This window comes from Pristiophorus japonicus, chromosome 4 (assembly GCF_044704955.1).
Source record: "Pristiophorus japonicus isolate sPriJap1 chromosome 4, sPriJap1.hap1, whole genome shotgun sequence".
In the NCBI taxonomy this organism is placed as follows: domain Eukaryota; kingdom Metazoa; phylum Chordata; class Chondrichthyes; family Pristiophoridae; genus Pristiophorus; species Pristiophorus japonicus.
Window position 1 is genome coordinate 296,621,463 of NC_091980.1, and position 26,792 is coordinate 296,648,254.

General features: G+C 43.0%; 1 protein-coding gene across 1 annotated transcript; it reads left to right on the plus strand.

The window, feature by feature from the left end:
- The first annotated feature begins 47 nt into the window (after positions 1-47).
- Positions 48-25,819, plus strand: aldh6a1 (aldehyde dehydrogenase 6 family, member A1). Its single transcript, XM_070879592.1, has 12 exons — positions 48-172; positions 7,871-7,912; positions 11,472-11,546; positions 12,765-12,926; positions 13,753-13,831; positions 14,262-14,564; positions 15,641-15,762; positions 17,173-17,362; positions 18,573-18,754; positions 21,605-21,784; positions 22,837-22,935; positions 23,848-25,819. Exons 1-12 carry the CDS (start codon positions 137-139, stop codon positions 23,947-23,949), a joined length of 1,572 nt encoding a protein of 523 aa, XP_070735693.1. The 5' UTR covers positions 48-136; the 3' UTR covers positions 23,950-25,819.
- Positions 25,820-26,792: the final 973 nt, after the last annotated feature.

The following is a 26,792-nucleotide window of genomic DNA, read 5'->3' on the forward strand; positions in this document are numbered from 1 at the left end:
CCAATCGGCGTGGAGAAGGGAAGCGGCCCCGCCCTCTTTGCCGCCCCCCCGCTTGCTGCGTGGAATCGGCGTCCTTGCCGCTTGAGCGAGCGAGCGAGTCAGTCAGTCAGTCAGCTAGGCGCTTGTTGTTTTCGTAATGGCTGCGATCCTCAGGACAGCTTTCAAGCGCAAGGTAAACTGGTCAGAAGTGGCCGGGAGGCGGAGGGGGAGAGAAAAAAATTAAAAATAATAAAAGGTCGTGTCTTTCTTTCCCCATCGGCGTGTAGAATGTTCCAGTGCCTCACTCGGAACCGGCTGCAGTCAATTTTTAAAAGTATAAAAATTTAAGTCTCCCCGTGCAAAAAAATATATATATTCGCTGCACGACTTATTAAATTGTTTGCCAGCGTTTTACTTTGCCATAGGAAGCAATATTTTTCCTTCCCCCTCCCCCCTCTCCTAATACACCCAAACTTCTATTTGTATATTTTGCAGTCACCGATTGATTTCACCCTGCGTTATAGTTTTCTGCAGTTTTGCATCGATTTGTTTGATCTCCCCACTCCCTTTATTCCCTCCTTTGCCCTCGACAGGGGGTAAAGTCGCCATCTGTCTGCGTGCACAGTATCTTTAATGTCACTGATACTGATAGATCCCGTCCAAGTCTCGGTTTCCAGTGACTTTTCTTTGTCCGTTGTGTCCCCTGTCTTTAATGATCAGGATATTAATTACCAGTGGATTTGCAATCAGCCATTTATTTGCTTCCCTAGAAATAAAGATCCACATGATCTGGGTTTTTTTTTGGGGGGGGGGGGGGCTGTGTTGTGACTGTAACGTGTTGCTTGCTGAGGCCGGAGATATATACTTCAAAATTGTGGATACTGAGGTTGTAAGATGGCAAAGCTAACTTTCTTAACTACAAACTTCCTAATTCTATTTAATGCCTTTTTTTTTGTGCCTCTTGTAGTTTACACAAGGATTGTCTGACAGGAAAGCAGATAAATGCTGCTTTCTTTACACATTGCATACCCCTGGAGACTATCCTGTAGGTCAATTTTAATGGGCGGCTTTCAGAGCTCTATGCTTATTGGCTGAAACATGCTGGAAAGGGTTGTCCTTTGTTTTCCACTGTACATTATCATTTTTTTCTTCCCCACCTCATCCTCTGAGAATTAGTGGAACAGTTTCAGGAATCCTACACTCTCAATCAAATGTTGTGAGGAGGTTTAATATGTGTTTGTTTTAGGAGGAAGAGCATTCACCTTAATTCTGTCGGGTTGTTTTTATTTCTAGAATTTAAAACATGACTCCCTTTATTAAAAACACAAACTTCAAAACTGACTAGCTGATTTCAGTGTATCCTGAATAAGGTGCTAAAATTTTGGATCCCCAGGGATCTAAAACTTCTGCTTTGTAAAATACTGTAGTTCGGGTTGCTCTTTTAGCCAAATCGGGCAGGGACGTGGATCATGGGTCAAGTTATGATACTTGCTGTTCTGCTGATGAAAATAAATTCAACAACCTTAATATAGTGCCTGCATAGCATAAGGTAGGCAAATAAATAGGATTGGGATGGAGAAAGGGCTTTAAAAACGCACTTAAGAACATGACCTTCAGATTGAGAAAAGATTATTCACCCCATCTAGGCCACTTATTCCTCCCACACATACATGTTGATCCCTGACTCTTGGGAATGCTACCTCTCCAGAGGAAAAAAACAGTGATGATGATATTTCTAATCCTCAACAAATATTGATCCAGCACCCTTTCAGAGGTGATACATGACTCTTATCAACACCCTTCTTGGGCTCTCTTCCACATACACTGCTTTTTCTATTCTCTAACGTTGCTTGACTTTTAGACTGTACCCTGCAATCCTATGCTTATTTTCCAAGCTAAATATCTATATCACCACTTTCTATACCTTTCATTATTGTATTATGTCTCTTCCTTCTGTCTTTTGTACACTGAAAATAAGTTTAGTTAGCTAAGCATTTCTTCATAACTTAGTCCTCCCAATCATGGAATCCTCAGTTATTTTCTCAAAATTGTAATGCCAGGCTGGATCCGCCAACTGTCGGGCGAGCAGATTAGAAGACTTCTGTTCTTGTGTCCTGGCAAGTCTGTTGTCCACAGATCTGCAAGATTGCCTGGCAGGAATTTTCTAGCTGCTTGAGCATTGGTTTGTGCCCAGTGGACCCTTGCTATGTCTACCAGCTCATTGGATGCCTTCTGTGACTGTTGGTGACTGTGCATGATATCAATATGTTGATTTTTGGACCATACCGTTTTAACTTAATATTGACATTTTGTTACTTCTGTAATTTTTTTAAAAAAAGAAAACCGTTTAGATGGATAACCCACCCACCCATTAATATTATCAGCTCTTCAAGGAGAGGCCCTTGATTTTTCCAGTTAGGTTGGCTTTGTCTAATTCCCCAAGCCTACTACAATATTTGAGTCTCTTCCATGGCCTACATATGTCTTTAATGTTCTTGCATGCATCACCCTACTTTTATCTACATTGACATACAGCAGGTGTTTTTTAATCACTCGAATCTTCATTTTAATAAAAATAGGCAAAGTTTAAATTGCAATGGTTACTGCAACAATAGCAGTGACACTAGAGACACAAGTATTGTAGGTTTGAACACTATCAGAACTGTGGTCAAGAAGCAGTCATGCATTAAATTATCAGACTCAAGCACTTGGATCCTCCCTTTAGATTTGGTTGATTTGAAGCCCTCTATTCATATAACTTTTCCGTTTCTACATATCCTTTTCATCTCTTCACAGAGCAAAAACTGTCTTCTTTATTTAGACCTGGTAGCCTGTAGCATATCCCTACAGTTAGCTTTGGGCTTTTCCACAGTAAAGATGTCTACGTAGGCTAGATCATTGTGTATCTTCCACCTCCCACGGGATCTTTACCTTCCCAGGTGTCTCTTACACCAGGGTTACACTGCCTATATTCTTGAACACACTATATCTCTGTAAGTTGTCTGCATTTGCATCCTCCAGCATCACCCATGTTTTTGATACTGTTATTACATTGTAGTCCCCTACTGCCACTACAGCTTAGAGTTCAAATATTTTGTTCCTAATGCTTCTGGGGGAGGCGGGTGTATCTTATCGCCACGTTGCCTCCTTTCTTGGACTGCCGCCCCACCCCGTGTCTGCCTGTTACTAATATTTGGTTTATGTATGTCGGAGTTAGCTATATTTGTACCTTCCTGATTGTTGCCTTCCACTCTTTCTCATCTGGCATCCATTTTCCTCTCAGTTTAAATGGTACTCAATAGCTATCTCAATCCATCCAATTTAAAGGATACTTGATCTTTGTCTCAATATACCTTGCTAAGTCCCTGTTTTTAAAGTGCAGCTTGTCACTCCTGTGCCAATGTTCCCAGCTACTTATGAAAGTAGCATCATTATTTTCATGTCCAATTACCAACCACTTATTTACATCCTCAATGTTCCAGAAGTATATGGTGAACAATACTTTGAATCCTGCTTTGCAGTTTTAAGGTGGTCTTTGGATTAGTGCCTTTTTAAAATCTCTATTATTTGTCCCTATGTTGTTAACCCCTACAAGGTTTGTTGCCAGTAGGTCTCTTCCTGTCTCCTACAGTGTACTCTGCTCACCTGTTCACCTTCCAAAACACAGAGTTCCCTATAACTGCAGTCTCTTCATACCTTTTCAGTCTGCATCTTTGTCCCAGTTATTTTCTCTTCTTTTGGCTACCACTTCTTCCATGTTTTCCTTCTGGGTTATTGGACAGTGCCTGGTATCTATTTTGTTATAATCTACTGAGTAGCTTCACTGGCTTTCTTAACCCTCTTCCATTTCCACCCTTAACCCATCCAGTATCCCTATTTCCTTGGCTTGAAGTTATCCCAAACTCTCTTGCCCATATCCTAACTCACACCAAGTCCCGTTCACCCATCACTCCTAAGCTCGCTGATCTATATTGGCTCCCGGTCCTGCAACATCTCGATTTTAAAACTCTTATCCTTGTTTTCAACTCCTTCCATGGCCTTGCCCCTCCTTATCTCTGTAACCTCCTCCAGTCCTACAACTCGCTGAGATATCTGCGCTCCTCTAATTCTGGCCTCTTGCGCATCCCCGATTTTAATCGCTCTACCATTGGCAGCCGTGCCTTCAGCTGCCTAGGCCCTAAGCTCTGGAATTCGCTACCTAAACCTCTCCGCCTCTACCTCTCCTCCTTTAAGACATTCCTTAAAAGCTACCACTTTGACGAAGCATTTGGTCAGCTGTCCTAATATCTCCTTATGTGGTTCGATGACCCCTCCCCTTTTATAGGGGGCACTGGTAAAATATATGGAATTTTAATGCCCTAAAAAAAACACAAAAAAACACAAAAAAACAAAAAAAAGGGCCTTGCAAAATATTTGGAGTGTCCCCCAGATCAGGGGGCACTTGACCTCATGTTTATTTGTTTACTCTAAAAGAGTTGTGGCTCGATGTCAAATTTGTTTGATAATGCTCTTGTGAAGCACCTTGGGATGTTTTATTATATTAAAGGTGTTGTTAAATGCAAGTTGTTGTTTTCCCCTCAGCTTGGCACTTGTCTCTTTCCTAGCAACCCTGTACCTATGTGTACCAGTCTCCTCCACCTATCCCGACTGATTTACTCTCAAGGTCTAGTGCTAGCCCTACTGATCTGTGATGACACTGAGTCTTGTTCTATCCAATCCCTCTCCCCAATAATCCATCAGTTTTGTCTGCCCCAGAAAGTTACGGCCTTAAGCTTTTTGATCGGACAATTTTTGCATCTCTTTTCCACTAATCGCATCTGCCTTTTACATATTCCAGTCTCAAGCAAATCTCCATCTTAATTTCATTTCTCCTTGAGTGTCTTAATTTTAATTTCACCTCTTGGGTGCTCTTTTTAATTCTCCTGCTTTTCTTTAAGTTACTGGGCTCTGCTCCTCCCAAGAGTTAGGGAGAATGGAGCTTCCCCAGGATGAAGACTTAAATTGATTTTTAAAAACTTTTACCTTCAAATACTAATAGTTACGATTTTAAAAGGGGAGCACGGGGAAGGTGTGAAGTGGAAAAGAAGCACCTGAGAGAGTGGCCCGGATTTGCCGGGGCTTGTGACGACACGGTGCGTGCACGGCTGTAAGTGCCCCGCAACTTCCAGGTATGTGTAAGCACGAAAACCCGGAACTTGCGATCTGTGAAGTTTCAGCTTGACAGATCCTCCACATTCCCAGGAAATGGACATTCACTGGAGAAGAGTTGGATTATTTGCTCAACTACTGCCCAGCGAATGCCCATGAACTCTTGCACTTGGTAAAAGCAGGCATAGGGCATTCTTTTACCAGAGCGAGGTTAAATAAATATTTTTTTAATTTAAACATAAAAAATCTTTAAAGTTAGTTATTTTTAGCACCTTTAAAACATTTAAATTTATTTTTCAAAAAAAAAATTTTTTTTAAATATTTAACTTAATTATATTTTAATTAATTTTGAACGTGTAATTATTTTTATTTAAGTTGTGTGAATTTTGTGTTCTTTAGGTGATTCCTATTATGCTTTTGGAGATACCGTACATAAATTGAATCCCCATAAACATAAGGGGATCCCCCTTTCTCATCAGTTGGCCTGGCCCACATGATTCCAGGGACACTTGCGAACAGCATGCGTCCCTGGGATACGTGGGCCTTTACACATGCGCACGCCTGCAGGTCCAGGAGCGCAAATGTCTGAACCTCTCGGGACCATCAGGTAGGTTCATATTTTTCTTGCGGTTCAGAGGCATTCACCCGCGGGAAGCCTCCAATCGCAAATTCAGGCCCATTATGTAATTATGGTGGAGGCTTAAGAGATATGCTGCCAGTTTCTTATTTGCCATCTGCGCTTTGGTGCTGTATGACTACTGTTGAAGATTGCGGTGTTTCTGTTGAGAAGTAACCATACAAGTGGACAAAGTTCTGGTGGTTGTAGGTGGTTTGCTGGCTGTTTTGGTGCCTCAGTGCACTATGTTGTGGGGTTTCAGTGATTCTGAGCTCCAAATGTTTGGTGCCACTGTTGGTAGGACGGTGTTGATCAGATACCTGGCAACAACTTGCCTGCCTGTTGCCTTGGCTATAAAATAGCAGGGGAAAGGAAAATGTTAAAATAGGCAAAAAATAAACATTGGATTTTAGAGGGGACTTTGTTCATCTAAAGGGTTGAAGCTGCATATTTATTGTCCCATTTTCATATCTTAAGCAGTTAATCAGAATTGTCCTATGATGTTGCAGGGTGACTGCTTTTGGAGAAGAAAATACTCTCAACACAAATAATGTGTCCTTTGTTTTTAAGTGATTAAAAGGTTCACAGCATGATGTCTCTTTTAAAGCAAATCTGTCAATTATTGACTTGAATGTGTATAAACTTGGATAAGCAGGCAGTGTTCCTGTAGGAAAGAGTGTACATTCCAATAAATTTCTCGATAGCTTGGCTTCGAAACATGGTGATGGGTTTCTATGTCAGACACTAGTGAACTCTCACAACTCCTGTTTAAATCTTTTGAATGAAGGTTCTTCCCCACCACAGCACTGAAAGAACTCTAACCAAAGTAACAAATAACTCTGTGACTATGACCGTGGTGCATTATATCACACCTCGCTCTCTGCAGCCTTTGACACCATCAGCCATCTCCTCCTCCACTGTCTATCTCTTGGACTGCCTTCACTCGGTTCCACTCTTACCTGTCCAGTCATCTCCAGCAGTGGCTTCCCCCCCCCCCCTCCCCCCCCCCCCCCGGGCAACAATACCTCTGGAATCCTTCAAGGATCTATCCTTGGCCCGCTCATCTACATACTGCCGATATTGGGGTCAGCTTTCTCATGCATGTTGATAACACCCAGCTCTACCTCCTTACCACCTCTCTCGCCCCCTCTATTGCCTCTGAGACTGCTTGTCCTACATCCAGTCTTGGATGAGCTGCAATTTCCTGTAGTTAAACATTGAGAAGGTCAAAGCAACTCCATTCTCTTGACAACAATTCAATCTTTTTCCCTGGCCCCTCTTCTGGTGAAGCAGACTGTTCACAACCTTAGCATTCTGCTCAACCCTGAGTTGAGCTTCCATATCCTCTCCAGTACATCACATCTTCCACCTCTGCAATATGACCTGCTTCCCCCCCACCCCCACCTCAGACCATCTACTGCTAAAACCCTTATCCGTGCTTTTCTTAGCTCTAGACTCGATTATTCCATTGAGGTCCAAGCTGGCCATCCATCCTCCATTAACATCAGTTTATCCAAAGTCTGCTGCCCATATTGTATCCCACACCAAGTCCCGCTCGCCCATCACCCCTGTCCTTGCTGACCTACATTGGCTCCTAATTTCCCAGTGCCTCAAATTTAAAATTCTCAACCTTGTGTTTAAATCCGTTCAGGACTTTGTCCTTCCCTATCACTAACTTCTTCCAGCCCTACAACAACTGAATAAACCCTGCTGTTTCTCCTGCACACCGAATTCCCAATCTGTTATGGATAGGTGACGAGCTGCCTCCAGGCACTTTACGCATCAAGAAGGAGGGGAAATCGGAAGAAAACTTGCCCTGAGATATGTGGTTATGCACCATCTCGTTTCAGAATGACACAAGCCCATCAAAATTGAAAGTTTTTTTTTTAAGTTTTTAAGCACCTACAGAGCAGCTAATGAAAATAAAAGCCAGGGAAAAGATTGAGAAAAGCTCCAAAAAGAGAGATTAGAAAGGCTGAGAAGTAGTGTGAGGACATCCACCTTGAGTTGGAGTTGGAGATGGGGAGGGGAAAAAGAAAAAATTCACAGTTTTCTATGAAGCTGAATCAGTGATGGGGACTTTTCTGAGTTGTGTGATGTATGATGTTTTCTACCTTTTTGTTCTAGATCATTCCATCATTGGGACGCATGTGCTACTCATCATCTCCAGTAAGTTCGAGCCAAATCCAACTGCCCTGTCAGGCTTGTTCAAAGAAAATAGTTGTTTGTTGTTGACTTATCAACATTTTTTTTCATGTTCTGCCATCCTTTCTCAATTTTCTGGTGTTAAGTGTGTGATGCTAACCATTCCAGTTGCTTTGAATGTTGTGCCTGGTCCTGAACTATAGGAACAGGAGCAGGCCATTGAGCCCTCGAGCCTGTTCCGCCATTCAGTGAGATTATGGCTGATCTGCGACCTAACTCCATATACCCGCCTATGGCCCATATCCCTTAATTCCTATCCTCTGATATAAGATTGACAATTGATCAAGCATTGATTGATGTTTGCGGAAGAGAGTTCCAAACTTCTATAACCCTTTGTATGAAGAAGTGTTTCCTAATTTCACTCCTGAAAGGTCTGGCTCTAATTTTTAAGACTATGCCCCCTAGTCCTAGAATCCCCAACCAGCGGGATTAGTTTTTCTAGCTACCCAACTGTTTTACGCTGTTGGGCTTCTTGCTTATGAACGGAGTGTCTATGCATGCGTGGTTTGTTTGCTTGGCGCTTTATATTGGGAGTAGGATTTGATTGAAAGTAAATAAAGTTAATAAATGTTAAAATTCTTCAAGTGAAAAGATTATTTTGTAAATAAGTTTCAAGCAAGGATAACGCTTTACCAATGGTTAACAACGTTTGCTAATTGAGCAAATACCTGATGAATTCTAGTGTAATCTCTCCTCCATTTTATTAATTTTCATACCTCCTTCAGTCCTGGTTTCTGCCATTCCCCAGCTGCTCCTATGTTGCAGCATCTTTATTGGCTGGACGAATAGAAAACTTCGATCAAATTTGAACACTCTTACAAAAAGCATTTAGCGCATATAGAGCAGCTGGATTGATTCCTGCGGTGAGAGGGTGGTCCTACGCGGAGAGATTGTTTTTTCACTCAAACAGGCATTTTCTAGGCATATTGGAAGCAAGAGGATGAAGGAGACAAGTTTGTGGTAGAGAGTGAGGAAATCACACACAGCCTAAATAAGTACCTTTTGGCTCAGTTTTCACAATTGGGTATTGGGATCATTAGGGTGTCCTGCATTATCGGCTTTACTCCTTTACTCTGTTTCTCAGTACAGGTTGAGCATCGAAAACCGGAATTCCGGAATCCGTACTGTTCCGGGCACCGGGACAATCCGTGGCAGGGTCGTCCAGAATCGGTAAAATGTTCCGAATCCAGACAACCTGTCAAACCGCTTACCGCTGCCAGCCGAGCCCAGGGAAAATCCAAAAATCGAACTCACAGAACGCTCAAATGAAAAAACAAAAACTCCAACTCTTCCTCTTCTTCCAGGTCTTCACAGGCACCGTTGCTCCTGGGTCTGCACGCAGGTCCCCTTCCCTCGGCCAGAACACGGGCATGCCTAAAATGCAGAATTGTGGCACCCCCAGCTTTGCATGCTGGCTTCACAGGCATTTCCGGACTTGGGACGTTGGAAAGACATTCTGAAGTCCGGAAATACCCGAACCTGGGCTTGGGCATTGCTGGATTCGGGATGTCAGATAATTGTTCCGGAGATATCCAGAACGGTCTTGGTCCTGAGGCTTCCAGATTTTCGACGCTCAACTTGCAATAAAACGGCCACAAGTTAAAGTACTGCGGTACAGACTGTTCCATAAGAGGGACATGTTCTTCGTGAACTTTTAATAATATGTACTTTATGTAACTCACTGGGAACATATAGTGGCAGGAAATGGTACTGCGGGTGAGACTCCCACTTGCCGAGCTGATGTTTTACCATGTTTTCTATTAGCACAAGCTGAAGTTCTCTGTTGGAAAGTGGCGAGGAGATGATTCAGTTTCCCCATTAACAGAAATATTAAGGCGCTAGTATGTTTCCATGAATTGAGAGTTGGATTACCCCTCTGGGTACAGGTTCCTTAATGGTGCATTTTGTTTCTTTAATTCTCTAATATGTTTGCCAGGCCGATGAGTTATAGCTGAGGTTGAGGTGGGGCCGGGAGGGTCTCTGGAACACAAAACTTGTTTGAGAACGTGTGACTTTGGCTGCGGAATAACTTGAAATCACCAGAACATCCGGTTTGAAAGCGAGATGGAGAAGTAGATTATTTTCCCACCAAATGTGTGAGTTTTGGTTTGTGCACTAGTACAAAGCTTAAACTAGTACAATTTTCCCTAATTAATTAGTTTTCGGTCTCCTCTAAAATGGCTGCTTCTAGTTCGGAGAGGAAGCTGCTTATGAGAATTAAAAAGAAAAAAATTGATTAAAAAAAAATATTGATCAGCTTGTGATTAACCTGATGGGAGTTCTTCAAGTGAACTTTATCAATTTGTGTGTTTGCATTTTCTTGTTGGAATTCCCCTTCCTTCTCGCTCATCAATCCCCCCCACCACCACTCCCCCAAAAAATAAAAGACCACGCATACATTTAGTTGGTTATGTTTTGCTGTGCACTTGAAATCTTTTACCCCCACCAGCATGGACTCCTACTGATCCACTTCTGCAGAGTAGTTACACCATTGTGTTCAAAACTGTTTGCACTCCAGTACAAATAGTGTATTTATGAAACATGTGCCACCTGTGCTGTAAAAATGGAAACTCTCACCCTTTGCATATGTTCCATTTTGAGAATTGGTATTCTTTCAATCCAATTTTCTTCAATTCTCACGAGCAGCTTCCCCTCGAACCAGGAGCAGCCATCTGAGTAACCAGCCAGCAAATTAATTCGGGAATGATTGTACTAGGTTAAGCAGGGCTCTCCCTCTCTCTTCACAAAAGAAAGCGCAGATCTACCAAGCCTCACTTATTTTCGGTGAAAAATAATTTTTGGTGGAAAATTAAACTCTCTTCTCTCACTTTAGAACTTGGATCATTGCACGTTCTGCAGCCAAAAGGTTTCAAGCGACTTTTGTCTTCCAGGGATCTGAGGAGAGATGGTGATGAGGAAGAAAGGTCCTTGATTTGTGTACATCACATGAAACCTTGCTCTTCCAATAAAAAAAAATGTATTTCAGTCTAGATCGATTGCATAGGAGTGACCTGTTTCACTAAGCATACCAGTCAATAACCAGAGGGCTTAGATTTAAAGTGATTAGTAGAAGGATTAGAGGGGAGGGAAGAGGAGGGGAAAAAAATTCACCCAGAAAGTGGTGGGAGTCTGGAACTCACAGCTTGAAAGGGTGGTAGAGGCAGAAACCCTCATCACATTCAAAAAGTACTGGGATGTGCACTTAAAGAATCATAACCTACAGGGCTATGGACCGAGTGCTGGAAGGTGGGGTTAGGCTGGGTAGCTCTTTTTCGACTGACACCGACGCGATGGACCGAATGGCGGCCTCCTGTGTCGTAATTTTCTATGATTATATTTTTTTTAAAGTGTGTTGAAATTGTCGGTATTGAGATTCTGCTGCCAACCTTCTGCAAGTTAAAAATATCAAGTTAAGATGTTCCGAGTAGTAGTGTTCTCTCGGGCTACCCTTTTAATGGGGTAGGGGTGCGCGTGCTGTGTATTTTGCTGCCTATTTGCAGACTGACCTAGTTTTGTTTTGCAGCCAACAACAAAATTATTTATTGATGGGAAATTTATCGAATCAAACACCTCGGAATGGATGGACATCCACAATCCTGTAGGTATCTTGTGTTTGTATGTTTGACTTTACGTACAAAATCTAGATGACTGAATTACACAGCATGTGGCTGAAAAACTGCCGGAGGTTATCAGGAGAGGAGAGATGGTGCTGAGGCTTCATTGTGTTGAGAAAGAAAGTCCTTGAATTGTGTATATGCTATGAAACCTTGCTCTTCCAATTTTAATTTGAAAACAAAATTGGGAGATTTTAAATGCATGTTGTAGTGTACATTGGGCTAGAAATTCGGTTGTTTGGCACCACTGTTAGCGACAGAGAGGGCCACTAAACACCTACTGCCCGAGCCCCGCGTTATCTGCTCCTGCCGCGATCTTCAGTGAAGGTTTAGCGGCAGTGCTGACACTTAGCGCTGTGCTCACTAGTCACCGAGTGTGCAACGCCTCCATAGTCCCACGTTTGGAAAATTCACTCTTCCACCTGCGCTAGTTCCTGACACTGGTAGGGGAAAGCATCGATCCTGGGGCAATATCGTCCACGGTGCAAGGTAAGTGATGAAATTTCAGTTTTTCTACTATTTATTTGATGCAGTAATGGGGAAGTGTGGGTGAAGTTTTTTGACTTTAGGCATCCTAGCGCCAAAAAAATTGAGAGTGCCTCCTTCGCTGTCGCTCCGTTAGGGCCCTAAGAGGAGTGTGGAACGGTTCTCTTAGCATCCACTCTCCTCTTAAGGCAATACAAATGAATATCGCATTTTGAGGCAGTAGACCTCGCCCGGCACTAAAGGTAGCACCAGCACCGCCTCAAAGCAGGTGATACCGAATTTCCAGCTCATTGAGTATTAACCTCCCCAAGTACACTGGGATGGAGGAAGGAGAGAAAGTGGTAAATCATGAAAGAGCATTATGTTATTAAGCTGTAATGAGAAATGTGTTCTAGGCACTGGAAATGGTTGCTCTCAGGCTTTTTGCTATCTCTGAGGAAGTGCCCACTTTCTGCCAGGCTGTCTGTGTGATGTCAGAGTGCCCTGCACTGCTGCCATTGAACTATTTTGCAGTTCTGTTGAGCGTACAGCTGCGTGCAAGTTGCCATTCATATTGGCAGCTTGAACATTTAAACAGACGGGCCAGTAGCCAGAAGTTTATGACTTGTGAATTTTTTCACTTTTCTCAAACACAGACTGCTTCCTTCACCTATGGTGGAAATTCAAGGATTCAGTGTGATAACCTTTCCTGCTATTTCTGACATTACTGCTTCTAGGCAACAAATGAGGTGATTGGCAAAGTCCCGAAGGCCACGCAGGAGGAAATGCTTGCTGCCGTGAACTCCTGTCAACGGGCTTACACCTCGTGGTCAGAGACGTCAGTGTTGAGTCGACAGCAGATTTTTCTAAAGTATCAGCAATTGATCAAAGACAACCTGGTAAGTGATACGGTACAGATGTGTTAATGAATTGAATATTTCAAGGAAGCCTTAAATTTGAGGGGGGGGGGGGGTAAATCTTGTGAGCAAACAAATGTGGCACAGAATTGTTTTTTTTTTCATGTTTTCCAGTCCCTTATTGAGAGAGTTTGTGAATGCTCTTTTTGAAGGGAAGATTCCCTTTAACTTCCCGGGCCAGGTGTCTACTGATTTCCAGGGAGGTGTCCTCACATCAGTATAGCTCCGAAAAGCTGCTTGGACCTGCACAAGAACAAGCTAAGAATGGTGTATCTAAATATGCCTAAGTGGTCGCTCAACCGTCAGGAAACTCTCACCCCACCCGACTTTATCTCCTGTTGACTTTAACGGAAAGTAAAATGGTCAGCTGGTCTGAATTTTATCAGAATCCCGCCAATCAGGTTGGATTAAAACTACCGCCCTATTCTTTCTGCCTCATTGGGAAAGCTCTTGCTCTCCCCTCGGCATCTTCCTATGGCAGTGCAGGAGGTAAAGTTTGGTGGGGTGAGAGTTTCCTGACGGTTGAGCGACCACTTAGGCATATTTAGATACACCATTCTTAGCTTGTTCTTGTGCAGGTCCAAGCAGCTCTTCGGAGCTATACTGATGTGAGGACACCTCCCTGGAAATCAGTAGACTCAAGTCCTCATCTCGCCATACTCTGGTTGGGTATTTTGCCACACCTGTGTTCTTCTCTTCTGGTTATAATCACTTGTTAAAGCTAGGGTGCAAAAAATAATCTTACTCCAACCCCCTTCCCCCTCCCCCGAATGATGTATTCAAACAGGGCATCTTTTTACCTTAACAGACTGAAATCGCCAAGCTCATCACAATGGAGCAAGGAAAAACTTTGGCAGATGCTGAAGGAGATGTTTTCAGAGGCTTGCGTGAGTAATGTGTAGAATCCTGAGTAAAGGGATGCATTTCAATGATTTCCTACTCAAATTTTAGCCTTCGTAAGAAATTTCACAAGTAACAAAGATAAATGCAGAAGAGAGAAGTCATTTGGCCCACCTCCATAATAATCAATGGTGTTTCCCCAACCTATGTTACTAAGTTTCTCTTGAATGATTCCAGAATCCTAATATCATTCCCAAATCTTAGTTTTGGAAAAAAAAAACATTTAGGGTCTAAAATTCCCCTCCACCCCAAACGGGGGTGTACTTACTGATTTTTTTTTTTTAAACTTTTTTTAAAATTCTCTCTCCTTTCTTTCCAAAAAATCTCTTCTGGTTGTTTCTCTTGTGCAACTCAAAAAGGCAGTAAGAAATGTCCTCCGTTCTACACTTGGTGATCACTTTGCTTTTCCTCCCACAGAGGTTGTTGAGCACACTTGCAGTATCACGTCTCTCATGCTGGGTGAGACCTTGCCCTCCATCAGCAAAGACATGGACACGTTCACTTATCGCCTGCCAATAGGGGTGTGCGCTGGCATCACTCCCTTTAACTTCCCAGCCATGATTCCACTCTGGATGTTCCCTATGGCTTTGGTGTGCGGAAACACCTATCTGCTCAAGCCTTCCGAGCGGGTGCCGGGAGCAGCCATGTTGCTGGCCAAGTTATTACAGGACTCGGGAGCTCCAGATGGAACCCTTAATATTATCCATGGACAGCACGATGGTAAGAGCATTCAGCGTTTCTGTAAATGGTTTATAAACCTTGTTGAAGTTGACCTGTACCAATTCCTTAAACGTTGTCTGACGTCTTAATCTGTTGCTTCACAAATGGTTTGGGATGCGCTGACTCCAGGGTAAATAACTGTGGTATTGAAAGTTCCTATTGCTAGGGACTCTAAGTGAGGTGAGGTTGGTCACAGATCTAACACAAGAGTTTTCTCCAATTCACCACAAGACCAATGTAAAATTAGAATAGACTCTTAGTGCTATGTATGCAACACCTTGTAACCAGCATTCTACCGCCACCAGAGGCCGCATCTGTTGGAGTCCCTTGGGAGCACTGCATATAAGCAGGCCTTCCATGCTGTGCCAGCACTCTGGAGTCAGAATAAAGAGACTAAGGTCACACTTACTCAAGTCTACAGTACTCCGTTACATTGCTTTATTTGAGACATAACACTTAGTGTGTTTGGTCGTATAAGGATTAGATAGCCAACATGTTCGAGTTGTGATCCCACAGCATGTCTTTATGCTTAACCTGCTGTTCTCCAACTTGTCCTCCATGTTTCCATATATATAAAAGGCAGTTGGATTATTGTACTTGGGTTATTAGCCAGTTTAGCAGTGTTGCTGCAGATAGAGCTCCAGTGGGTTGTATGGTACAGTCCAGCACATTGAAGAACTTCTCTTTGAGGATCTTGACCTGAAGTATTATAAAAAAAATTCCCTAGAAAGCAGCCTGTAACGATTTTCTCTCATTATTTAGAGAGCGGAGAGGGAGAAAGTGGCATTTTAATACAGTATTTGTTAGCTTTAAATATATCCAAGTGGGGTAATGAATTGCTGCACAGGATGTGCTTGGCTACAATGGTTTGGAAATTCAAGCAGTTTACACAAAAAAAAAACTCACCACTTCTGGTACCGCAGTAACATTTCTCCAAGTCTTTCTGTGCTCCCCTCAGTCAATCTTACAACCTCAGTTGTTGTGGTTGCCTCCAGCTATATACCTTGTTTGCTGCGTAATATGGCATGGCAAGAAATAAAGGAAATAATGTATGCCTTTTGTTTTTCACTTTCCAGCTGTGAATTTCATTTGTGACCATCCCGCTATTCAGGCCATCAGCTTTGTCGGCTCCAATCAAGCAGGGGAGTACATCTATACAAGGGGCTCCAAAAATGGCAAGAGAGTGCAATCAAATATGGTGAATATCCTTTTCTTTCCCCTGCGTTTGGACTTTTTTCTGGTTCTCTTCCTGAGCAGCTACATAAAGTACAAATCTTCTATTTCCCCTTCCTCCCCCCGCCCCCCTTATTGTATTGAGATTAATTAAAAGTGTCTTTTCATCCCCCCCACCCCAATAGATGCTGTAATTGTTTTTTAATGGGATTGTGGTTTTAGATTTGTATAGTCTGTACATTTTACAAGCAGTCCGTCCCTGTTTCCAGCAACCTGACCCATTTCTTGTGTAGTTTATACTGAGGATGCTGAACTCAGTCTTCTTTGGTGCAGTACCTGATTTGAGATGAAAACAGCTGGGTTATTTCATTTTAAAAAAAAATAAACTGTACAGTTTAAATTAAAGTCAATTGATGGGCCTGATAGTCATGGTGATGGAGCTTTCTGCAGCCTTCACATGCCCCTAATCTACTCTATTGAATCAGACATGTCCTCAGTGAGTGAGTTTCACTAATTGCCCATTTGGTGGAGTTCATGTTGATAATTGGGGAGCACAGTCGAGCAGCATTGGTGTATTTTCTCACCCTCTTCCTTGTTTGCAGTTGCAGTGTGACATTTTACAACGGCCTGCAAAATATCTTGTCCAAATTCACACCTGTTCATGCCACGTTCTGCTGTACATGAGTTAGTAAAGAGGCTGGGGGAAAGGGGAGAAGAGAATGCAGAAAAGTGCTCATGTTGACAAAGCTCTAGTGGCAGAGAGAATTTCTCAAACAGCTAGTAAATGGGTTGGTTTTCTGGGCGTACTCTTGGGAAGTTGTGCAGTGGCCGTGGGGGGTTGATTTCCTGTCCTTTCCCTTGCCCATGTTGCTAAGTTCCAGTTCTCTGTTGTGCTGTAGTAGGGAGGTATTAAGTGCAGGCCAGCTGGATCTCCGTAGGAAACTGGGGGAAAGGGGGAAGGAGAGTGAGTCACAAGAAACATGGCCTCTAGGCTGTGCAACTTGAGCAAACATGGGTGACAGTCTGGGGGTAAGTGATCCAGCCATCTCTTGGCTGCAGGACATGTCTGGCCTGTGGAAGAACACAATAACAATCCTCTTTTAATAAAATACAAGGCCTACTCCAAACAGCAAATGGCAAGTGACCAGCCTTTCTCTTTATTAGCGCTGTATGGTAGTGCAGAAGTGTTTATTTTGTGATAAAGCCATGTTTTTCCAAGCCCTACTATTATTCTGGTACTGGGCATTTCATCCCACCAGTTCCTGCTAGTGTTGGGGGGGAGGTGGAGTGGGGTGGGGGAAGGAGAAGATCATAGCGATTCTTGCCTCCAATAGTATGGAGTGGTTTAAGCCTAATTTTTGCCATGTAGCCACTTGCAGAGTACAGGGAAGGTACCTTCATTCCACCTTTTCCTTTATCTGTGAATTCCTTGTAGGGTGCTAAGAACCACGGAGTCGTGATGCCTGATGCTAACAAGGAGAACACTTTGAATCAGCTAGTCGGCGCAGCGTTTGGTGCAGCTGGGCAGCGTTGCATGGCTCTGTCCACCGCTGTCCTGGTCGGGGAAGCTAGAAACTGGCTGCCTGAACTGGTGGAAAGGTCAAAGAAACTGAGAGTCAATGCAGGTGCGATTCCACTTCAATTGTTTAATGCAATGGAAGTATGAAGAAAGTGATGATAAAGTGATCCTGTGTGGTCCTGGAGACAAGATGTGGAATGCAGGAGCAGTTGGATGGACTGCATGGCTTGTTCTCACAGCCACATTCTTGTCCTTTCCATTTTGGGGCTATGGATGTCGTTGGCATTTATTGTCTAATTGCCCTTGAGAAGGTGGTGAGCTGCCGCCTTGAATGGCTGCAGTCCGTGCGGTGAAGATACTCCCACAATGGTGTTGAGTAGGGAGTTCCAGGATTTTAAACAGTGACAATGAACACCAGAAATTGACTCCCAATTATATCCTGACACGGGTCAGAGTTTTTTTCCTCTAAAAGATGGTCCATTTGACCTTTTGGTCTCAATGCAGGAATAATCAAAATGGCTGTTTAAGTTCTCCCGTCTGACAAAGTGGAATTGATCCTATTGGTTGATGGGATTTTATTAAATATATACAAGCTGGCTAAATCCATTATTTCTGTACACACTTAAGGTAATTAAACGGTATGAATATTGCTTTTATTTACTGGCACTGTTGGCAGTGCTTTCTATTAGAGTTTGTAATGAAGGTGAATGAGCGAGGAAAAAGAAATTGCTTCTGATGTGCTCTGATTATAACCCTTGTCTGATGGGCTGCTCTCCTGCCTGCAAATCCACTGGGAGGATAGACGCACCAACGGAACATGCTCAACCAGCTCAGTTGAGCGGGCCACATTTTCCGCATGCCCAACACGATACTCCCTAAGCAAGCTCTACTCTGAACTCCCACACAGCAAGCGAGCCCCAGGTGGGCAGAGGAAACCTCCTTGATAAAGTGCAACATCCTACCCCGGCACCTGGGAATCTCTGGCCCAAGACCGCCCAAAGTGGAGGAAGAGCACCTCAAGTCTCGTCGCCGCGAGCATGCAGCAATCAAGAGCAGACAGCAGAAGGAGCATGCAGCAAACCAGGCTCCCCAACCTACCCTTTCCTTCAATCACTGTGTGCCACACCTGTGACGGAGACTGTAATTCCCACATTGGACTGTACAGCCACCTGAGAACTCACTTTTGAGTGGAAGCAAGTCATCCTCGATTTCGAGGGATGCCTATAATGATTCCCCCCACATTTGGTAAGGGAAAGGGAGTTGATTTGGTTGACTGTGTGTGTGTGTGATTTTATCTTTCTTCTCCCTGACCCCAGGTGATCAGCCAGGCTCCGACCTTGGCCCGCTCATCTCCCCTCAGGCAAAGGCCCGCGTGTGTGAGCTGGTCCAGAGCGGAGTGGATGAGGGCGCCAAACTGCTGCTGGACGGCCGGAAGATCCATGTGAAAGGATATGAAAACGGCAACTTCGTGGGACCCACCATCCTTGCCGGAGTAACGGTGAGAAGCCCAGTGCTTTTTGTCAGCAATCATTTGAGCACAAGACAAACCTTTTAAGTTGTATTGCTCAAAATGGCCACACATGACCAAGCCAGCTATCACTCATCACAACAAAAGGTTAGCCTTCATATCCTCTACCTTACAACTGAATCAACTGGGTCATTCGCACCAAAACAATTGACAGGTATTTGCTGGCAGTGATCCTGGGCATGCTCTGAGATCAAGTATGTTCCAGCAATTGAACAGACTTTAATAAATGGTAGAATTGATTTATCCAATTACTAAAAGAGTGGTTAGTTTTATTGACCAGGTACTCAGGTTGGACTAAAAGCTCTGACTACCCCCAGCCCCTGATGTAGTGTAATGTCATATCTTGCCATTAGAGTGAAGTTTCTAGTCTTGACTCTGTTGAACCGTAATGTGTTAACTTGCCAGTTTCAGTCGTGCTGCTAAGTGGAGGCCAGGCGATCCCCTACTTTGGAGACAGCAGGTGCACAAAGGTAGCGAATGAAGGAAATGAGAAAATCAGGGGAAAATCATCCTGATTTATACTTGGGATAGAAATCACCAAGTAAGGGTGTGGAATAGTTAGTGGAATGGAAGTCCTTATTCAAAAAGAAACAATACAACAATAACTTGCATTTATATAGCACCTTTAATATAGGAAAATGTCCGAATGCGCTTCATGGAAGTGTGATCTGAAAAAATTGACACCAAACTAAAGAAGGAGATACCAGGAGGGGTGACAAAGAGACAGATTTTAAGGAGGATCTCAAAGAAAGAGAGGTGTGGAAAAGTTTAAGGAGGGAATTCAAGAGCTTGGGGCCTAGATTGCTGCAGGCACGGCTGCCAGTGATGGGCGAAGAGAGTGGAAAAGTTGTGCACAAGCCGGAGTTGGAGGAATGGCAAGTTCATGGGAGGGTTGTAGAGCTGGAGGGAGGGTTACAGATATAGGGAGGGGTGAGGCAATGAAGGGATTTGAAGACGTCGGTGCGAATTTTAAATCTGTGCCATCAGGAGCCAATGTAGGCCAACAAGTGCAGGGGCAATAGGTGCGGGATAGGATACAGCTGGCTGATACAGTTTTGGATGAGCTGAAGTTTATGGAGGAAGTGAAGCTGGCCAGGAGAGTATTGGAATCGACAGATCTGGAGGTGACCAAAGACCTGGATGAGGGTTATGGCAGCAGATGGGCAAAGGCAGATGCAGAGATGGGTGATGTTAGAGATAGAAGTTGCCAGCCCTTGTAGTTAATAAGTTACTTAATCTTAAGGCAGTCAAAATAACCAGACTTGATAGTTTAACATTGAAGTCCTGAAGGAAGTTAGGGAAGGACTAGTGAAGGGTTTGTCAAAACTCTGTGGAAAAGGAAATTGGAATGCCACTCTTCAAAAAAAGGAGTCTGGGGTAAGTCAGAATATTGTAGGCCACTTGGTATTATTTAAGTTGGTATGCAATTGGAGCCTGTTGTATGGAATTAAATTATGAAACACTTGAAGAAACATGACCTTATCAGGGCTAGTTAGTAAGAATAACTGAAGGGTAAGTCATGCTTGATCGACCTTTATAGAATTCTTTTGAAGAAATTACAGGATGGATAAAGGGATGTGATTTCTATACATTTTCAAAAAGTGTTTAATAAGGTAGGAGGGACTTGTGGTAAAAATGACACCGGATTAGGAGGAATGTGACCACATGGAGAAAGTGGGTGGGGTGGTCTGTTAGGGATGCTCTTTATGTACATCTTACTATTTTCATGAATAACCAGAACGGAGGGGGAGGGAACAATTTCAATTTGCTGATGACATTAAAATGGGAGAAATGGCAAATTGTTACGAGGATTGTAAAAAAAAGCCTGCAGGACATAAGGTAAGCTAGAAGGATGGGCACACAGGTGGAAGTGCAGTTAAATGCAGAGGAAAGACAAAATAATACATCTTTGGAAGCAAGAACACCTTAAATGGTAAGATTTAAAATCTAACAGAACAGAGGAACAGAAAGACTTTATGCCGATTCAGCGGCTCTCAAAGATGGCAGATAAGGCCATAAAATGGCAAATGGAATCTTTATTTGTACATTGAGACCAACGTTCCCCCTAAGCTGCGCGTGGCCGCACACCGATCGGTGGTCCTGCGCAGGCCGTTCAACAGATGTTGCCGCTGGAAAAGTTACCGCGAGTGCACGGCTGCAAGGGGGTCACACACAAAAAAATTAGAGGGAACATTGGATTGAGACATAGAACACAAAAGCAAGGAGGTGATGTTGAACTTTTACAAAACTTCAGTTAGGTTGTTGGATGGAGTCTATGTAGAGTCTGAGCACCTCTTTATAGGCAAAGTAGAAAGTTCAATGGAACACGTGCAGTGTAGATTCACTCATATTACTGGGGGTGAGGGGGTTTCAATTATAAGGAAGGGTATAAAGAAGTTGGGGCCTTTTCACTAGAGCTATGGTGGATAAGGGGTGACCTGATGAGGTTTTTGAGTATATGAAGGGTTATGATGAGGTAAATAGTGATGGATTGTTTCCACAGGCTGGCAAAACAGTAAGATTGCACAAATTTAAGATGATCACAAAAAAAATATAGAGAATAGAAAAAAAAAATCTTTATACAGAGAATGTAAATAGTATGTGAAATCTTTTGCCACAAGCCTATTTTGAAGCAGAGTTCATGCATTCTTTTAAAAAGGAGTTAGGTAGTTCCTCGTTAAAAAAAAAAATAATAATAAAGGTATGTAGAGCAAGTAGAACAAGACTAGGTAGCTCGTAAGTGTGGCAATGGGAAGTGTGCACAGATGTAAGATTTTTGTTAAGATGTGTTACCTATATTTTGTATTGTTTTCTCCATAGCCTCAAATGAAGTGCTATACTGAGGAGATCTTTGGACCGGTCCTTGTCGTCCTTGAAGCAGACACGCTAGACGAAGCTGTTGATATCATCAACCATAACCCATACGGAAACGGCACTGCCATCTTCACCACTAACGGTGCCACAGCCCGTAAATACACACACCAAGTTGATGTGGGCCAGGTATGTTTTCAAACGTAGCTCCACAGGTTTTCAGAACGGGGATACCCGGGTTTATTTGAACTGGTCTCCATGCAGCTGACTTGGCTGAAAGCCAGTTGGTGGATGAATGCATGATTTGATTTTAATTATTGATCAAGCAGTGCTATCCTATTGCAAGGCTTCTAGATTTACACTGTTAACCTGTGTTGTTTGAGTTGGTTTCTATGAGGTGCTTGTGAGGCCCAGCCTGCATGCATGCCTGTCTGTTTCCCCCTTTTTCGTCTACCAGCATGAATGACCTGCGTTAGAGAGGAAGTCAGAGCAATGATTATGTATGAGTGAGGGAATGTTTCATTTAGGCTGGCCAAGTTATTATAACTGAGAGCTTGCGAGAAGCTGATATGTTTTTCTATTTGGAAGAGGATATTAAACCAAGGGATTAATTATCTGCTCTAGGCTCTTTAAATTATAGTTTGAGGTCTAATGTTCCTGTGGTTTTATTGTGTAAGCTGCTGTACTCTCATTTAATCAGGACTATTTTAGTTGATGTTTTTCATAATATAAGAATTAGAAACAGTACAGGAGTAGGCTGTATGGCCCCTCGAGCCTACTCCGCCATTCAATAAGATCATGGGTGACCTTCGACCTTAACTTCACTAATGAAATATGTAATATCCAAAATCGCTCTCTAGTTCAGCTATGTTAAATAATGTCTATCCCGTAAGCGAAATGACAGTTTAATTTATTTCTCCTTTAGCTGAAAGAAAGACTAATCTGGAGTTAGGGGTACAGTTAAAGGCCAGTTGCCTTTCCTTTCCCGTCTTTCTCTTTCCCTTCTCTCTTTCCACCCCCACCCCTTAACCTCTCTCAGATAAGCATCTGCCCTCTGCTTTGTGCTTTCCAATGACGGCATGTTTAAAGTAGCAACTTGCCACGTGGGAATCTCAGACAGGAATTCACAGCCTGCTCAGAGATGGCTGCTGTTTGTGATTTATATGCTAAGTCTGTTTGAGGGGGCCGTGTGCTTTGCCCAGTTTGGTAAATTGTGACTTTTTCAAAATCATTCTGTTCAGATTGGTGTGAACGTGCCTATCCCAGTCCCACTGCCCATGTTCTCATTCACTGGATCAAGAGGCTCATTCAGGGGTGACACCAACTTCTATGGCAAGCAGGTATGTGTGTTAGTCCCTGAACCAGTTCAGGTTAGGCAGCAGTAATGAAATGCAGAGGTAAGCTTCACAAGACGCAACCTTTTAACCAGCTGCTCTTCTGGGGCCCCTGTTCCACTAGGGACTTCCAGCTCTCAGCCTGCTGCAGTTCTGACTCTGTCTCAGGCCCTGAGGTCGGGGGGAGGGCAAGCCCCTTACCACTTCGTGTTACTGGAGTATCCACCCTGGCGAGGGACCAGGAATTTATCAGCGGCACCTAGCCAGTAGGTTTCATCTGGTTGGATATACAGCTGATTTGAGTGATATTTCCACCTGGATCTGCTCCTGGCTCACAGTCACAAGTACACCTGCGTTATGTATACTGCAGAAGTGCTTCATGGTGGTGGTGGCGTAGCTGGTCAGAAATAGGGTTGCCAACTCTGGTTTGACATTCCTGGAGGTGTCATCACGTGACCTCCAACCGCCCCCACACTCCCGCCATTGGCTGCTCGACATGTCCATCCTCATGGTACACCAGTCAGAAAGTGAATAGACTCCTTGCCTGATTGGATGATTCTGCACTGTCAGTCAACAGCCTTTATTCCCATGATCGATATTGTTTATAATTAATAAACAAAAGTGTTCAAAGAGAATTTTTTTAAAACACTTTATTGCTCCTATGATTTTTTTTTTGCTGGGTTTGCTCACAGCAGTGTCCTGGAGATTGGTTAATTCCTGGAGGCTCCAGGGCAGTCCTGGAGAGTTGGCAACCCGAGCCCGAGGCGGATCAAGTAATTTGAATGAAAACAGCGGTGCCCAGGCTGACGCATAGATTTCAGCAGCTCGATGCCTGAAATAATACCGAGCCCTGCACTGAACCCAAGGGCTGTGCACGCAATCAACCTTTAACTCATTTGTTTTTCAACTTTATCCCAGGGTATTCAGTTCTACACTCATATAAAGACCGTCACATCCCAGTGGAAAGAAGAAGATTCAACCGTAACCAGCCCGTCTGTTGTCATGCCAACGATGGGGTGATAAATTCACTTCACTGAAATGGCAAGCTGCATGTTCTACATGCTCCTCAGTACTGACATTTCGCATCTGACCTTTGGAGAATTTGGAAGGGAGTGGGTGAACAGTCGGGAGCAACGTGATCCTTTGTGGTCCTTCCTCCTGACCTGGAAGAGGCATATTCACCAGTGAACGCGGGTGTGGTAAGAGGGAATGGAAGGGAAAATATCAAGACGTCTTTTTTTCACTTTGAACATTCTGGGCAATTTTGAACATCAACTTCAAATTGCTAAATACCATCCCTACTTATGAGTGCTTTTTATCCGCGGCAAAAATCCTCAAATTCTGATCATGTAGACTCGTCTAGATATAAACACAGTGAAATATTAAACAAAAAGAAAGCTAATGATCTTTCCCCTCTTAACTCAAACCACTACTTGCCCAGTGCACTTTTTTCCCCAAAATATGATTTCAATGCATATGAGAAAGTAATCTGACTGATCTTTGTAGCGTGTTGAGGATGTAACTTAAAGCTATGCATCCCAAAATGATCTGTATGCAAGTTGCTTTGATTAACACTCAATCCGTTAAATTCGCTATAAACCAATATATGGACTCATTAGTGGAAAGAAAACCATATTATTACTAACAATAATTCTGAGCTGTTTCTTGCTCTAATTGAAGGATTCAGTGCAGTTGCCTTTACTGGGTTGTTAAGCAAATTTAACTGGGTGATTTTTTCTGTCTAAAATGCACTCTTTTAGTCATGAAAAATTATGTGATTAGTTTTAGAAGTCTGAAGTGCTTTACCTCCATAATCCTTATCAAAAAACCAAATAATACTAAATTGGGTGCCTCAGACGAGTGACTATGTGCTCTGACAAAATGAGTTAGAAATGAGCTCTGGCAATGGCTCAGTTACTTATCCAGCGAGACGCTGAGTCACAGGGACCAGAATTTGGGACACTATTCTCTGCCGAATTGGCAGATCCCAGCTGAGGCAGCCGTCTGGCCTTTATAGCTGTATTAGGGAGAGAGAAGTTGGCAAGGTTCCAGCTCTTGACCAGTATGCAGCAACTCCTGCTGGAGGTGTGGATAGTGAGTTCTGATCATATGTTACACATCTATATATAAAACACAGCAAAATGTTAAAACAAAAATCTTTCCCTCTCCCCTCCCCCAATCAATTCGAACCACTACTTGCAAAGTTTACTTTTTTCAACATTGGATTTGGCAGTCAAACAGCTGCCATTGTTCATTGTTGAGATTCATGTGGTACTGAAGGGCAGTTGGAGCCCATTAAACTAGACTCCATCCAGCAAAGTAGTCGATGCCTTCAGGGCAAACTTTTTTTTTAAAAATGGCTAATATTCCTTCGTAGGAAGGAAACCAAGAAACAGTAATGTAGTAAAAGGCATTAATTCACCACTGGGTTTTTAATATTTTTTGCTTACATCCCCTATTTACGATCTGTTTCAAACACGCACAACTGACTCTCTGAATGCCAAATTTCAAAAAATAAACTGACGTCAAGCTTCCCTTTGTTGTCTTGTCTAATGAGATGGGGGCAGAAATATTGTGTGACTGGATTATTAGATGGACAGCATTTTCTGCTCTTGATATAACTGATGTGATGCTGCTATCTTTGAGCAGTCAATGTGATTTTGTACCTAGGGGAAATTGCTAATTCATGTGGACAATAAGCTGTAGTGAAATCTGGCCTGAAGTGTGCAGCACAACACTAGATAAACTGGTTGGGTTTTTCCCCCCTTCAAATTGGTAGAAAACATTACTTGGCTTTACATGAATTCCTGTTTGTTTGGGCATGATTCACCTGTGACTTATGTAGAATATGTTTACTGCAAGTTGACAAATTAAACTTTTTATAAATGCTTTTTGTGATTATTATGGTTATCAAAGCATTCAGGCTTTTCCTCTTTGCATCATTTCAATGAAATGTTTATTTATACAGAACTTTTTAAGATCAAGGTTTTCTGGGGTCATCTGAGGTGCATAAGATGGTCACAAGTTTACATGGACAAAGAGCACTGAAGTTCTTCCTGTAGCTCTGCTGACGGTTTGATTGGTTAAGATCATGCATAATTTGAGCTGTGCAGACCAAAAGTCTCGAGTCTATTTCCTGCTCCATGCTGGGTTAGCCAATCTCAGCTTGGGCTGCAATTGTGTCTTAACAATTGGCCAGCGTATGTGTGAGCTAGGCAAGGGAAAACAGCCAGGGTTCCCCCCCTCCTGATTTCGATCCAGAAACCCCTGCTGGAAAGCATGTGGGAGTGGATGTTGGGAAGGAACAGGATAGGATTGGCTGAGTTTTCTCCCCCGTCTCCTAATAACACAATCGGGAAAACCCCGATGACACTCGCTGTCCAGGCCCACACTTGAAGAATGGCCACTTGGGTAAGGTTCTGGGAGGGTGCCATAGAGTGATGAGGAGAGAAAACTAACATACTATATATTTTTAAAACAAAACCATCTGCACTACTGTCCAGTGAGATCTTGGTATAAATTTTTTAAATGAACTATTTCACAAGTTTGTAAAGTGCAGGAGTGCTACTCAGTAATTCAACTTCTGACATTTCCTTTCCTCACTGGTCAGGGTCTAGCAAATAACAGCCAGTTCAAGGAAAGATGTGTGCTTGCAGTCTCATTTTAAAATGACAGCCAAAATGCTCAAAACAGAGTTCATGAACAATTGATTTGGCACACAGCTCTTGTTTTATTCATGCGAGATAAAGACTGCAGTTGGTGGACAACTTGTGCTTTTAAGAGAACAGATCTTTTTTTCTTGACCCCGCAAGTTTCCAACCTTGGCTATGCTTTCAGTAAAGTTGTTTACCTGTGATAGGATC